The sequence below is a fragment of the Sciurus carolinensis genome, chromosome 17 (assembly GCF_902686445.1).
Source record: "Sciurus carolinensis chromosome 17, mSciCar1.2, whole genome shotgun sequence".
In the NCBI taxonomy this organism is placed as follows: domain Eukaryota; kingdom Metazoa; phylum Chordata; class Mammalia; order Rodentia; family Sciuridae; genus Sciurus; species Sciurus carolinensis.
Window position 1 is genome coordinate 51,304,052 of NC_062229.1, and position 13,502 is coordinate 51,317,553.

The following is a 13,502-nucleotide window of genomic DNA, read 5'->3' on the forward strand; positions in this document are numbered from 1 at the left end:
AAGAGACCAGTTCAGCAGACCTTTCAGTGCTGGCTGTTACAAGGCCCTTGGCAATGAAAAGCCACAAAAGCAAGAATCAGCAGTAAATGCCACACTCCTGACTTGATTTCTGGGTCTACCTAAAAGTTAAGGACTAAGGTAGCTTCTAACATTTCTTACATGAGAAGTCCATAAAACTACTACTCCATGAGTTAGTGAGAAGTTTGACAAGACACCTTTGTGCCCTAGGTCATCTTTGCCCAGCAGGGGCAACCTTCTCATCAAATAGATATGGGAAATGAATGAGGGCAATGTCCTGTTATCTATTAAGTGGCTTTTCTTTTCCAAATCTCACATTGCACATGTGACAGCACTCTCTATACACTAGGGTTCACAGGCTCCAGAAGAAGAGACTCTCTGCTGGGTGGAAGGAAGATGAGTCCTCATCTGGCTCCTCCTCCCTGCAATATCCTCAGCTGGTTAGTAGGCAAAACCCTGCTCCCTGAAGAGGCACACTTGGAGTTAGAGAAACTGTAGGTGGAAGTTTATGGTAGCACTGTTATGATTCAGATATGTGTCCCCCCAAAGCTCATGTGTGAGACAATGCAAGAAAGTTTAGAGGTGAAATGATTGGGTTATGAGAACCTTAACCTGATCAGTGCATTAATCCCCTGATAGGGATTAACTGGGTGGTAACTGGGCAGGAGGTGGTACAATGTACTGTGCTCTAATACTGAACTACATTATTTTATTCTGAGATAGGGTTTTGCTAAGTTACCCAGATTGTATTCAAACTGGTGATTCTCCTGTCAGCCTCCCGTATAAGTAGATTTATAGGTTTGATATACCATACCTGGCTAAGATTCTTTTCATATAAAATCACTATAGTGGAGGGTAGAAAAATCCAAAGAGAAAGTCTATTGATTAAATGCTGCATAATATAAGTGATGGGTGAAATGGATGTGCCAGAAATACGAAGAATAGTCCATGAGTAAGAGTAGTTTGGGAAACACTAGTTGAGTTACGAACACTGTTCCAAATTCTTTCATGCCTTATATCAAAAAAAGTTTTGTTTGAACATGTTGCAAGTTTTTGTTTTTTTCTTTATCAAAGGGAGAAAAGATGGTCACACCAGAAGTAAGTCACAACAGGATGACAGGACTTCCTCAGAAGGTTTAAATGTGTCTTAAAACATATACTCATGGAAATTCTGAATATGTGCAGAAGCCTCAACATCAAAAGGGTAACTGCTCCATTCATGTAAACAATAAGTGTTGTTGCAGAGTTTGAAGGAAACCATCAGATCTTCTGCCTCCTGCAGAGCCTTAGGTATGTTTAAATGCAATTAGAGAATAAGTTTAGGGTCTGGCTGCACAATTTATAATAACGCCTACACAGGAATTTCCTGAAACAAACTCACACTAACAGCACAGACTCAGCTGATATTCACAAGAAGCACAAAGAACTGGCACAGACACCCCACCCAACCAGCCCTTACCAAGCAAAAGCCTCTGGCCCAGTTTTCGCAACTAGGAAGCCAACAGCTTCGGGGTCCAGGCTGGCCCAGAGGCAGGATTCGGAAGAGGAAGCCAAGTCTGCAGACGCAGATGCGGAGGACAGAACAGGGAAAGGCAAGTATTGGTTAGAAAAGGCAGCAGAGTTGGAAAACAAAAAAAAGAGCAACCAAGTCAGAAGGAGAAAGTCTAACATTAGAGGAAAATATGTGCTCCTGGTTGCATAGGAAGTTTAGCAGAGTGGTTAACGGCAGGTTCACAGAGGCCACACAGCTACTCTTAGTGATACCTCACAGTGCTGATACCTCGTATAAGCCACGCCTCAGTGTCTCCACCTGCAAACTGGCACTAGTAACAACACCTGTAGTACATGGGCTGGTGGGCAATTAGATGCAGTCATGTTAAGTGCCTGGCAGTCAGTCAATGTCAAGTGATGGAGGCTGCAGGGCACCTGCCGCTGCCAACTCAGTCATAGGTGCCAACTCCTCTGTAGGAGTGTTTTGAGGAGTTAACCCATTAAATGAGCTAATACTTTGGTCTATGTGTGGCTTGTAAAAGATACAGATTGAGCATCCCTTCTCCAAAATACTTGGGACCAAAACCATTTCAGATTTCAGGGGGGTTCTGTTGTTGTTTTGTTTGTTTGTGGGAAGTCTGCATTGACTTTACTGGTTGAACACTCCTAATCAGAAAATCCAAACAGCTCCAAAAATCTGAAACTATTTTGAGTATCATGTCAGTTTTTAAAACTGTTTGGGTTTTGAAGCATTTCAGATTTCATATTTTTGGATTAGGGATGCTCAATCTGTGCTATGGATTGGATCTAAAATGTCCCCCAATGTGGTCCATAAGTTTGGTCCCCAACCTGTGGCACTATTGGGAGATGGTGAAACCTTTAAGAGGTGGGACCTAGTGGGAGTTACTGGGGATGTGTCCCTGAAGGGGATACTGGGATCCCAGTCCCCTACTGTCTCTCTCTGCTTCCCAGTTACCATGAGGGGAGCAGCTCCTCTGCCACACACTCCTACCATGATATATTGTGTCACCACAGGCCCAAAGACAACAGGATCAAGCAATCAGAGATTGCAACCTTTGAAACAGTGACCCTTTCCTCTATGTAAACTTTTCCTCCTATTAATTTTATTATCTCAGGTGTTTTGTTACAGTGACAGAAAACTGTATTAGTATTAACATACTGAGGAAAAGAAGTCATTTCCCACTGAAGTGGATCTGGCAGAAGGAGAAGAGAGGACAGCTCAGAGTCAGGCCTCAATCACTTTCAAGGCCTCAGAGGCCAAGCATACACTGTCAGCATCTATGCCAGAAGCAGATGTACTTGGCCACCCTGGCACTCACCTTCCCCAACCTGCACCACAAAGGGACTCTTGGGAATGGTGTCCCCAGCAAAGGAGACCTTGATCACATGGGGGCCAGGTTGCAGCGGTTTATATACACATCGATACACCTGGTTTCCTTTGTCTTCCACAAGCAACTCCACGGTGTTCTTCCCTTGGGGATCTTCCACCTCAACACCAATGTCACCCACGCCAGCTCCTGTGAAAGAGCAAGCATTTCATAAGTCCAAGTTCCCCCTCTCAGAAAGCTCACTATTGACCAGTGCAAAGTGCAAACAAAAGGGGCAGAGAGGTACTTGGGAAGGTCACACCAAGGTGTTCACAGACGTTATCTTGGGGTGGGGGCTAGTACTGAACTTATCCTTTTTCACATTTTTCTGATTTCTGTTTTCTACATTGAAAAGAAAACCAACAAATTCAAGACAATGTCTTATTTATTCCTTGTCCTCCTATAAGACCTTGCACAGAATTTGGTCTCGTAGATGACTGTTAAACTTTAGTGTCTTTGGAAAATTTGGTGAAGTCAGACACTCATAAAGAAAACAATTATTAATCAAAGTGAAATCTGAGGATAAGTCTTTCAAAAAGAAAAGCTTGTTTTGAAAAACACAACTCACACTTTTGAAAAAGTTATTTTTGTTGTTTGTTCCATCTCAAAGACAAGAGGTAGGGTATCTCAAGCCTTCAAGTTCCTGAGGATTGTAATTCAGGCTTTGGAAGAAAGCCCAAAAGTCCAATCCATGGAGAAATGGCACATTACCTGCCGTATAGATGTCAAAGTAGGTGGGCTTATTGGCAATGTTTCCTGAAGCTTCCAACCCTGGGCCTTTTGCAGTGACTTTACTGGGGTCTCCCTGGGCTTTGTCAACATTCACTTCAAATGGGCTTTTGGAGATGTGCTGTCCTGCAAAGAGGACTGTGACCTGCAAATGACAAATAGGTGAGCTACAATTCCTTTAATTTCTTCTCCATGCCTCAAAGACAACTAGCAAGTCTCATGCACGGATGACCTTCTTTCCACCTTCTCAAGAGTGTACACACAAAAAGAGCTGAAACCAGGAGCAAGTAAAGCAGCTTCAGTGGGGACCACACCGACCCCATTGGCCTCAGGCTATGTCTGGGATGTCATGCCTTTAGCAAAATACACACACACAAACCAGCTGCAATTAGCCTTTCTAATAGGAAATTAATAACCACTTATTTTTTAATTATTTTTTTAGTTGTTGATGGACTTTTATTATTTTTCTTTATTTATATGCAGTGCTGAGAATCAAACCCAGTGCCTCGCACATGCTAGGCAAGTGTTCTACCACTGAGCCACAACCCCAGTCCTTAATAACCACTTATACATGAATCTCTAGACATGTAAAGAGGGCTGCAGAACAGGCGACTATTCCTCCAGAATTTAATGCACTGTAAGATTCCAAATCCAGTGTCAAAGTGTTTTTCAAGGGAACAAGATCATTCTTAGATACATGGATTTGAGACAAAATACAATAATTTCCATCTGCAACTTGAGTCATAGTTCTCATTATTGAAATTGTTCAAGAGATTTGGGTTGGGTTTCATGTGAACCCATACTGGCTGGAATGAAAGAATGACATCATAAATGCTTCCCTGTAATACTTCTTTTTTTCCAAATTCATGACGCTCTAAGAGTATAAGAAGAACCTAAGGTCAGAGTTCCAGGTGAATTCACAAAAGCCCAAGGTAGTGAGTAGCATCTATGTCTCAATATGGGCCTGGTACACAGGGATTGGCCGTGGCGTGCTGTTGAGAGCTTTCTTTCAACAAAGGGCACACTCCTTCATCATCCAACTCTCCTACAACACAGGCTGCCTAAGGTCCTGCCCTCCAGGCCACGTGGATACCATCTCAGACAGAACTCTAGGTGCTGAGGGGAAGAGCCTGGGGGCTCCATCCCAGTCATTTCCCCAGTGTTGAATGGGCCACTTCCTCTGCTATAGTTAGCTGGGCTCCTCAATCCCTCAGTGTAGACAGATCCTTCAGATTACCTCCAAGGGAACTTCGAGAAAGCACTAAGGGCCCATCGCTTAGTCACTGTAGCATCCACACTCCAGGCATTCAATAGCCCCATGAGGTAGAGTTAGATCTTATGACATTACATAGAACTCGCCTGTGGGGTTTCAACAATGGCTAATATCTCAAGATAGATTCACAGGGATTTCAAATTTTTCTACAATGAGCATGGATATTTCAAAAACCTGAAGTTAGGGGCTGGGGTTGTGGCTTAGTGGTAGAGTGCTTGCCTAGTATGCGTGAGGCACTGGGTTCAATTCTCAGCACCACATATAAATAAATGAATAAAATAAAGGTCTATCAACATCTTAAAAAAAACAAAACAAAACAAAACAAAAAACCTAAGTTAGCTCAAGAAAGCCACTCTTTCTGTGCTGGGGGTGGGTGAAGCTCAGTGGAGTGCCTGCCCAGCATGTGAGAGGTCCTGGGATCAAACCTAGTACCACCACCCAAAAAACACTCCACTTCCTAAGATCTCTTGTGCATATATCAAAAAAAAGCCCAAAGAGCAGCCCGAGCTAGAGCCATGGTGCCTATTCTTACTTTGTGTAGTCCGGTGACCTTGGGCAGATATTCCACAGAGTATGTCTTGTTCTTGTCACTGTCAGGAGTCACCTGTGCCTGGAAGGGAAGATGAAAATTAGTTAGAGAAGGTGCCAGGAGTAAGTAAAGAGCATGTTGCGCCAGCCAGGTCCTGCAGCAAGCGGGCAGCTCAGGAATCCTGGAGGTGCTTGCTATTTCCTGTCCCACCATTCCTGCAGAAGGTGCCAGGAGAGAGGCAGCCCAAAGTCACAGCAATAAGACCAGACGGCGCCAATGCAAGACTCATCATCTCAGGGTTGGCACTCTCCAGGTGAGGGAGAACATGAAGCAAGTAACGCAAACCTTTATCGGATCAGAAGTTATTAAGAGCTTATGAAATGCCAGATAAAATAATAAGCAAGTTGGGCATGTCTCTGGCCCAGAGGGAAAAACAGACAGTATATAAGTAAGCTTAGAATTTCAGATTGTGCTAAATGCTACCAATAAAATATAGTCCTAAGAAAATATGTAAACAGCAAGAATAGCATGAGTAAAGGTCCTACAAAAGGACCCGAAGACAGGTCAGTGTGGGAAGAAAGTGAAGAGAGCAAGAATCACCAGTATCTAACACCTCAATTAACAAGGCCTTTACCAAATCCAAAGCATCCTTTATTTGATAAACACTGTGCTCTTGGGAATCAATTTCTATTACATTTCAAAGCATAGCTCTCAGGAAAGTTGCTTTAACCACTGTGAGTTTCAGTATCCTTTTGATAAGGAACATTTTCATTGTGAGCTAAAATGTAGAAAACAGAGGCACAGAACCTGAACCTGTTGAAGATGCCCAGGGGATTCTGGACAGGAGAGAACATACCTCTTCTTTGTTCCCTTCTGGGTCCTCAATAAACACCATCACATCTCCCTGTCCAGCGCTAATGGTGTCCACAGTAAATTTGGCTGGCTGCTTCACCATGTTTCCAGTGGGCTCAATTCCTGTCAAGAATTTACACAAGCATGTTATAAGCTGGGCCAGGTCATCAACTGCTTTGCCTCTCTCAGGGAACAGAGGTGGGACCACACCCTGCAGATCCCATGTGAGACAGACAGATTGTCATGGTCAGGATAATTAGACAGGTCCAAAGCCTTATTTTTGCCCGTGTTAAATAAGCAACACCCAATTCTGAAATAGGGCAATTCAGGTAAGAGTCCGTACAACAGTGAAACACAATGTGTTTGGTAACTAGTGGCAGAGCTTGCCTTATGGGAAGCAATGTGGGAGGGTTGGGGGTAGAAGGCTCATTTTTTCATCAAACACCATTCTGTATGGATTGTTTTTGTTTTTTGGTGTTTTTTGTTTTTATTTGTGGGGTGAGGAACACCAGGGATTGAACTCAGGAGCACTCAACCACCAAGCGACATCTCCAGTCTATTTTATATTTTTTTTAGAGATAGGGTCTCACTGAGTTGCTTAGCGCCTTGCTTTTGCTGAGGCTGGCTCTGAACTCAAGATCTTTCTGCCTCAGTCTCCCAGCCTACTGGGATTACAGGCAGGAGCCCCCATGCCCAGCCCTGATTAGGGAGGACAGTCCCAGAGGTGGAGTTGCTTTGGTGTCCTGGGCCCTGATAACTGCCACCAGAATGTGGTAGTGTTGATGGCTCTTTGTGCCACAGAGGTAGAAGGACCAGTGGGTAGTTGCTCTACTGCTCCTTTACCTCCTCTTTTTTTTTTTTTTTTTTTTTTTTTGAGGGGCTGGGGATTGAACCTAGGGCCTTAGGCTTACAAGGCAAGCACTCTACCAACTGAGTTATATCCCCAGCCCTTGATTAAGTTTTTTAAAAATCATATTCAATCATTTTTCAATTCAATTTTTTTATTTTAAAATAACCAAATGAATTAATTTGAAATAGATTCATATGCAGGGGTAAGATACAATACCCTTTACCCAGTTCCCCCCACCATGGTTAACATTATGCAAAACTTACAGTATAATACTGTACACTACAACCAGGTATTGTATCACAACCAGGGTATTGACACTGACAGAATCAAGACACAGAATACTATATCACCACAGGGATCCTTCATGTTGATCTCTTCAGTCTTACCCACTTCCCTCCCACTCCACCCTCTTCTTACCCCTGACAACCACTAATCTTCATCTCTATCTCTACCATTTCACCACTTCAAGTATGTTACATTAGGAATTCTCTGTAGATTCATCTAGGTTGCTGCTTATAACAATACTTATTTTTCATTGCTGAGTAATATTCCATGTGGGGGGATCGTTTGATCATTCAGGATATATGGGCTGTTTCTAGCTATTACTTACAAAGCTGCTATAAACAGTTTTCAGATATAGGTTTGTGAGAACATAAATGTGAAATAATAATAATTGTATGTGTAAATATGTGTAAATATCTCCCCCTGGCTGCTGACGCAGAGCTCCTAAAACTCCCAGGTGCAAAGGTGTAGGAGTACCTTCTGCTCCAATGTTTGGTCTTCAACCCAGTCCCTGACACAAGACTACTAAAACCTTTTGGGAATTTCCTAGGTAAGAGCATCTTTTGTTGTAATGAGGCTACTTTTGGTGGGTTCCTACCTGGGAGCTAGACTCCAGAAAGACCTGACATTAGAAGCCTAGAACTTTCAGCCCTGCCCTACCTTCATCCTTTTAAGAGGAGGAGGAGCTAGAGATTATTATTGATCACAGCTCCATAAAAATCCCTGAGATGAGAGGTTCAGTAAGCTTCAGGTTGGTGAACACATTCACGTGCCAAGAGGATGGCCCATCCCCACCTCCGCAGGGACAGAACCTCCTGTACTTAGGACCCTTTTGAACCTAACTCTTTAGACCTCCTCATCGGGTGTCCATTTTTATCTGGTTATGATGTCCGTAAAGGTAAGTGCTTCCTGAGTTCTGTGAGCCCCAACAGCAGCTGATCCAACCTGAGGAAGTGGTCACAGCCAAGTCAGAAAGAAGTTGTGAGTGAACTTAAGGATCCATCCCTTGTGACCAATGTCTGCAATGGGGACAGTTAAGGACTGAGCCCATAACCTGAGGTGCCTGTGCTGCCTCCAGACAGTGACAGAATCAAACTGGATTACAAGACACGCAGTTGCTGAATAATGAATTGGAATAATGGTCAAGATGAGAAAAAAATCAGTTTGGTAACCAGAAGTCAAGTACTGAGAGTAAACAAAACAGCTTTCTCCCATAGTTGTGACAGTACAGAAAGAAAAAGGTTTCTTATATAATGAGCTTTCGTACTTCTTGGATAAATGCCAAGGAGTGTAACTGCTGGACTGTATCACAGTTGCGTGTTCAGTTGTATTGTTTTGGTTTTATGGTACCAGGGGTACTTAACCACTGAGCCACATTCCAGCCTCCTTTTTTTTTTTTTTTTTTTTTTTTTTTGAGACAGGGTCTTGCTAGGTTCCTTTCAGCCTAAGTTTCTGAGGCTGGCCTGGAACTTGTGACAATCCTGCCTCAGCCTCCTGAGCAGCTGGGATTTCAGTTGTTTTGATTGGAAAGATACTGCCAAGTTGTGTTTCAGTGTGGCTACGCCACTTTACATTTCCACCAGCAAAGCAGGAGTGATCCAGATCCAGTTTCTCTGCATCCTCACCAACATTTGGTGTTATCACTAGTTTTTATTCTAGCCCCTGAGAGGGTACTGGTATTGATTCTCATTTTCTGATATCTAACAATATTGAGCAGTTTTTCAGATGCCACTAGGAATTGTATATTCTCTACAGAGAAAATGTTCCTGTCTTTTGCCCATTTTCTTTTTTTTTTTTTTTAGTTGTAGATGGACACAATACCTTTATTTTATTTATTTGTGTGGTGCTGAGGATCGAATCCAGTGTCCCATGCATGTGAGGCAAGTGCTCTACCACTGAGCCACAACTCCAGCCCCTTTTGCCCATTTTCTAACTGAATGGTTTGATGAGTTCTGGGTGGTGGTTGTCGCTGTTCATTTTTCAACTACTGAGTTTTCCAAGTTCCTTAGATGTTCTACACGCAAGTGCTTTGCTGGATATGTGGTTCGCAAACATTTTAGCTTGCGTTCACATTCTCCTAGCTGTAAAAAGTTTTGTTTCGGGGCTGGAGAGATAGCTCAGCTGGTAGAGTGCTTGCATCGCAAGCACAAGGCCCTGAGTTCGATCCCCACTACCGCAAAAAAAAGTTTCGTTTCAAAACACTGTTGAAGTAAAACCCAGATCCCAAGTTCTTCATCTCACAAATGACCCTTGACAATGATAAGAAGAGCAAGCCACTCTGGAGAGTATCTGCCTAAGGTCACTGGGTGGCACAGAGTGAAATAGGCAACATGGCCTGACTTGGGATTGTTTGGGGGGCTTGTTTTGATAAATGTGGAAGAAAGAGATCTTAGGAAGAAGAGTGGTGGGGTTTGTTTGTGGTAGTTCTGGGAATTGAACCTAGGGCCTCAAGCAGGCTAGGCACATGCTATACCACCCAGTTACTCGATACACCTTTTAAAATAAGAATCCTGCCTCTATCTACAGAAAGGCTTGCTAAGTTTTTGTTATTCTTATTTTCTTCCCCCGCCCCCCTCATTTTAAATTTTTTTGCTGTGTCAGGGATTGAACCAGGGCCTCAAACATGCTACCACTGCTGGGATCTTAATAGCAATTATGCTGACCTGACAATATGGGGAAGAACTGACAACTTCACTGTCTGACATTTATAATCCATGCAAAACAGTATGTCTCGCTACTTAGATCTTTCTTCTTCATCACAACTTTTACAGTTTCTACTATACAAGCCCTATACATGCTTTATTGAATTTAAACCAATTTCTCATTTTTCCTTTTGAGTAATTTTAAGTGGTTTGCTATTTTTAATGCTGGGGTCCATATGTTCACTCTCCTGTACTGACACAGAACTGAGTTTGGTACACAGTTCTTGCACCCTGTGACCTCTCTGAGTTTACTTATCCAAGGTGGGTTTTTTCCACTTTGGGTTTTGTTTTTGTATTTAAGATTCTTTGGGTTTTTCAACAAAGACAATGAGACATTCATCTGAAAATAGGGACACTTTTATTTCTGACTTTCCAATATGTATGTCTTTTTATTTTTTAAAATAATGCTGTGCTTTTTTTTTTTTTTAATCATTTACTTATGTATTTATTTGTTTTCATGTGGTGCTGAGGATCAAACCCAGTGCCTCACACATGCTAGACAAGTGCTCTACCACTGAGCCACAACCCTGCCCCTATATGTCTTTTATGGTCTTTTCTTGCCTAACTTAACTGTTGGAAGCTTCCACCTTTATGTTCAATAACAGTCTTAGGGGAACACATTCAGGCTTTCACCACTAATTATGATGTTAACTGTGGATTTCTTGAGGTAGGTACTCGATTAAACTGATGAAGTTCCTTGTTCCTCTTTTGAGTTCTCATGGGTGGATGTTGAAGTTTGTCGGATGCTTTTTCTACAAATTTATATGACCATGTAATTTTTCTTTGTCAGCCTATGACTTAAATATGGCAGATCCTATTGACAGATTCTTCCAACAGTGAGCCAGACTTGCATGTGAGGAATAAATCCCACTTGGTCATGATATGTAATTCATTTTATATGCTAATATTTTGGGAAGGACTTTTTACATCTATCTGAGAGACACTGGTCTGCAGTTTTCTTTTTTGGTATCATCTTAGATTTTATTATTGGTTTCATAAAATGAACTGATATGTCTTCTTTCCTCATATTATCTGGAAGAGACTGTGTGAAATTGGTTTAAATGCTTCTCTAAATGTTTGGTAGAAACAAAACTATCTGGGCCTCCAACAAAACTTTTGGAAGCTTTTAAATTTTACAAATTACATTTCCTTAATGGTTATAGGACCAATTCGGGTTATCTACTTCATTCTGGTTGAAATTTGGTAGTCTGTGGTTGTTGGGGGAAGTCTACTACAGAAGAACACGTTTTCACTCACCATGTTCTACTCCTTATTATTCCAAGATTTTGTCTTTAGTTTCAATTTCCTTTCTAGTCAAAGAATTTCCTTTAAAAGGCCATCTTTCTGGGTAGGAATGTTAGTGACAAATTCTTTCAGTTTTCCTTTGTCTCAGAATGTAGTGATTTCTCTTCATTCCTAAAGGATATTTTCCCTGGATATAGGATTCTGGCTTGACAATTCTTCTCTTTTAATACTTGGAAAAGGTTGTGTTATATCACTCTGGCTTCCATGGTTTTGAATAAGAAAACTGTTATTCTACCTATTCTTCCCCTTTGGGTAAGGTGCCACTTCTCTCTTACTGCTTTTAAATTTACGTCTTGCTGGCGTGGTGACACACACCCATCATCTGACAACCTGGAAAACTGAGGCAGGAGGATCACAAGTTCAAGGACAGCCTGGGCAACTTAGCAAAGTCCTAAACAATTCAGCAAGACCTTGTCTATAAATTAAAAATAAAAAGGACTGGAGACGTGGCTCAATGGTAGGGCACCCCTAGATCAATTCCCAGTACCAAAAAAATAAACAAACAAACATATTATATTCAGTTTTCTGAGATGTTTCTTGTTTGGTTTTTTGGTGGGGAGTATTTACCCTGTTTGGGGTTTGATCAACTTCTTGAGTCTATAGGTTTATGCATTTTGCCAAACTAAGAAGTCTTTAAACATTATTTCTTTGAACTGTTTTTTAGCATTACTCTCTTTTTATTCTCCTGGGTCTCCTCTAACATGAACATTAGATGATCTGTGATAATTCCACAAGTTCCTGAGGCTCTGTGCTTTCTCTTTTTCAGACTGGGTAATATCTTTTGTTCCATCTTCCAGGTCTCTGGTTCTTTACTCTGTCCTTCCATTCTGCTATTGATCATATGAGTTTTTATTTCATTTATTGTATTTTTCAGCTCTGAAATTTCCATCCAACTGTCTATTCATCTTAACATTTGATACCCAGGGTATTTAGTGGTACTTAGCAGGAAGAACTAGAAGTCCTGCTTCACCTACCCAGAAACAATAATTTAAATTTTACTTTTAAAAAAAAAGTTTTATTATAGAGAATTCCAAACCCACACAGCTGTAGAGAGCTCTCTAATGAGCCCTGTGTACCCACCATCTTGTTTCAACAACCATCAACTCCATCTAGTTCTCTCTCACTTTCACTCTGACCTCTTTCCTCCTTCTGAGTCATTTTTAACACCAACTGCAGACCTCACATTTTTCAACTATAAACATTTACTGGGTCTTTAAAAGATATTTTTAGTAAATCCTCAATACCAGGGCTGGGAATGTGGCACTAGCACTTGCCTAGCATTCGTGAGATCCTGGGTTCAATCCCTATTCACTACAAATAAATAAAATAGATAGATAGATAGATAGATAGATAAATGAATAAATAAATCCTCAATATCACATCCAAAAATTAACAATAAATCCTTAATATCTTCAAATATTCAGTCGGAATTCAAGTTTCCAATTATCTTATAAATTTCATGACGTTTTCTAACAGACAGTTTAGAACCAAATAAGTTTCATGTTTCTTTATCCTTCACATCAATCTGTTAAAGACACTGGGTCATTTGTTACAATACTCTGGGTAAAGTACCCATACTGTTGGTAAAAAATACAAAGTGAAGAAAAGACAGGACTCATTTGGTACTGAAAAAAAAAGACTAGAAAAAAATGCCTCAAACTTTAGTAGAAGGAAAAGAATGGGAAGTGGCTTTAACTTTATGTTTACTATGGGTTTTTTACTTTGCTTAAAATTTACATGATTGGGTGACATTTAACAAGTAAATTTAAACATGCACCTACAACATTGATAAACATCTACTTCATCTGACTCCAACAGCCTGAACAACAACTTACTGCATCTTGTCAAAGGCTTGGTTGGGCTTGTGGCCCCTGGCTAACCATGGCTGGTTGGGAGGTTGAACCACAGCCCCACACTCTGTAAACTCCTGTGGAACTATGCTCACCAAGCCGAGAAACAGCTGGTCCCTTTGATTGCTCAGATGGAAGGGTATTTAAGGTTTGCCGTGCAGTAAATGCTTCATATAGAACATAAGTTTTGGAAAAGGTTTCTGCTGAGCTCATGGACGGATGCTTTCAACAAA

General features: G+C 41.4%; 1 protein-coding gene across 7 annotated transcripts in view; it reads right to left on the reverse strand.

The window, feature by feature from the left end:
• Positions 1–13,502, reverse strand: part of Flnb (filamin B) — a 150,178-nt gene that overhangs the window by 63,497 nt on the left and 73,179 nt on the right. For all 7 annotated transcript variants that reach the window (XM_047530203.1, XM_047530202.1, XM_047530201.1 and 4 more), the window contains exons 5-8: positions 6,285–6,403; positions 5,432–5,509; positions 3,609–3,771; positions 2,850–3,047 (exon numbers count right to left, since the gene is read on the reverse strand). In XM_047530203.1, coding sequence (XP_047386159.1) covers positions 2,850–3,047; positions 3,609–3,771; positions 5,432–5,509; positions 6,285–6,403 — 558 coding nt within the window. The remainder of the gene's footprint in view (positions 1–2,849; positions 3,048–3,608; positions 3,772–5,431; positions 5,510–6,284; positions 6,404–13,502) is intronic.